The sequence below is a fragment of the Terrapene carolina genome, unplaced genomic scaffold (assembly GCF_002925995.2).
Source record: "Terrapene carolina triunguis isolate 2854851 unplaced genomic scaffold, T_m_triunguis-2.0 Scaffold231, whole genome shotgun sequence".
Taxonomy (NCBI): domain Eukaryota; kingdom Metazoa; phylum Chordata; order Testudines; family Emydidae; genus Terrapene; species Terrapene triunguis.
In genome coordinates this window covers 19,392,484-19,394,211 of record NW_020664582.1, presented here as the reverse complement: position 1 = coordinate 19,394,211, position 1,728 = coordinate 19,392,484, and the positions used below count along the sequence as shown (strand labels likewise).

Sequence of the window (1,728 nt, the reverse complement as noted above, 5' to 3'; positions counted from 1 at the left end):
CCGTGTCCTGTGGCAGCCCAGAGTCTCCCGCGCCCAGCTGCCGTGCAGGGTAGTGATTAGATGGAGTGGGGGTTGGGAGCCTGGCGGAGGGGACTGACACAGCTAAGGGCTGTTTCCAGGTTGGCAGCCTGGCCCCGTTAGCTGGGTTTGCCCCCATGTCCATGGGCAGCATTTCCAGCTGGCACCGCAGCTCCGGATGTCTTGCCCAGCACAGAGCCCAGCAGTGCCTGGTGCCAGCTGCTCCAGAGGAGCTCTGCCCCCCAGCAACAACTGCGGCACCCGCCTTGGCCGGGGCCAGGCCTAGGGCTCGCCCAGGTTGGTGATGATGGCCGCGTTATAGATGAGGTCGGAGATGTACCCGAGGGAGGTCTGCGCAGGGAACACATCCCAATAGGAGAGCCCCTCACCGGCCGTGGGGTCCGCTCCCTGCGGCCCCGCCTGGCCGGGGGCAGCCACAGGCCACTGGGCTCCCGCCTGGCTGCAGGGGGGCTGGCAGCTGTCCTCCCACAGGAGCTGCCCCTGGAAGGCAGAGACCAGGCCCGGCAGCGCTTGGCCCAGGCACTGCTGGGGGGAGCTGCCGGGCAGGCGGAGCTCGGGCACCTGTTGGCTTCTGGCCCCTTGTCCCTGGGGCGGTGGGGGGCAGGAGGGGGGCGGTTTACTGGCCAGAGCCCTCCGGCAGCTCGGCTGCTCCGGCTTCCCGCTCTTGATCCTCCGGGCGCGGCGGTTCTGGAACCAGACCTGGGGAGAGAAGGGCCGTGAGGGACTCCCCTGCCCCGGGCGCAGACCCGCGCTGGCGCCCCCCGACGTCCCAGCCCGCGGGATAGGACGGGGCACCAGGGGCTCCCCCGCCCCGCGGCCAGCCCGCCCCGCCTCACCTGGATCTTGGCCTCGGGCAGGTGGGTGAGCTCGGCCAGGCGCTCGCGGGTGCCGATGTCGGGGTAGGGCAGCGCGGCGAACACCCGCTCCAGCTCGCACAGCTGCCCCCGGCTGAACGTGGTTCGCTTCCTCCTCCTGGGCCCCGCCGGGCAGCCCCCCGCGCCCCGCTCCGGCTTCGGGCGGCTCCCTGCGGGCAGGGGAGACGGGCAGAGCTCAGTCCCCAGCCCCGGCCCCCGCGAGCCTCCCCCGGCCCCAGGCTGCCCCGTCCCCGGTGCTCTCTGCTCGGGACACCGACCTGCTCGGGGCTCGGGCCGGCGGGCCAGGGGGGCGCCCCGGGCGGGGGGCGGGCAGCGGCCGGAGTCTCCGTCGGGGAAGAAGAGGCGCAGGCCGGGTGCGGGGCCAGCCCGGCTCATTCTCCTGCCGGGGTCCCTGCGCCCCGTCCAGTCCCGCGGCTGCGGCTCAGCGCGGCCGCCCCGCGCCTCCCGGGGCCTTTTATCCCCCGCTCCGCTCCGCTCCCCCGCCCCGGCCAGCAGCTCCCAGGGGTCTGGGACCGCCCAGGGCGGGCGCGAGCCGGCTTTGATCCCGCGGCGTCTGACACCCGCGGGCTGCCCCCCCCAGCCGCGCCCGTCGGGAGATCCCAGCCCGGCCCATCCCAGCCCCGCTAACCCATCCCAGCGCCCCATTCCCAGTCAGCCCGGCCCATCCCAGCGCCCTCCCCCCCAGCCGCGCCCGTCGGGGGATCCCAGCGCCGCAGCCCCATCCCGGCCCATCCCAGTCCCATCCCTGCCCAGCCCCGCTAACCCATCCCAGTGCCCCATTCCCAGTCAGCCCGGACCAGCGCAGCGCCCCAGG

General features: G+C 74.7%; 1 protein-coding gene across 1 annotated transcript; it reads right to left on the bottom strand.

The window, feature by feature from the left end:
* Positions 1-300: 300 nt before the first annotated feature.
* On the bottom strand, positions 301-1,289 carry SEBOX (SEBOX homeobox). Its single transcript, XM_026656611.1, has 3 exons — positions 1,172-1,289; positions 876-1,063; positions 301-738 (listed from the first exon to the last, which is right to left on the bottom strand). Exons 1-3 carry the CDS (start codon positions 1,287-1,289, stop codon positions 301-303), a joined length of 744 nt encoding a protein of 247 aa, XP_026512396.1.
* Positions 1,290-1,728: the final 439 nt, after the last annotated feature.

Bases quoted from the DNA above. Each gene is read 5' to 3' on its own strand.
- SEBOX (XM_026656611.1), bottom strand. From the start codon at position 1,289: ATGAGCCGGGCTGGCCCCGCACCCGGCCTGCGCCTCTTCTTCCCCGAC. The intron at 1,064-1,171 runs GTCGGTGTCCCG...CCCTGCCCGCAG, and splicing joins CCGGCCCGAGCCCCGAGCAG to GGAGCCGCCCGAAGCCGGAG. The intron at 739-875 runs GTGAGGCGGGGC...TTCTCTCCCCAG, and splicing joins TGCCCGAGGCCAAGATCCAG to GTCTGGTTCCAGAACCGCCG.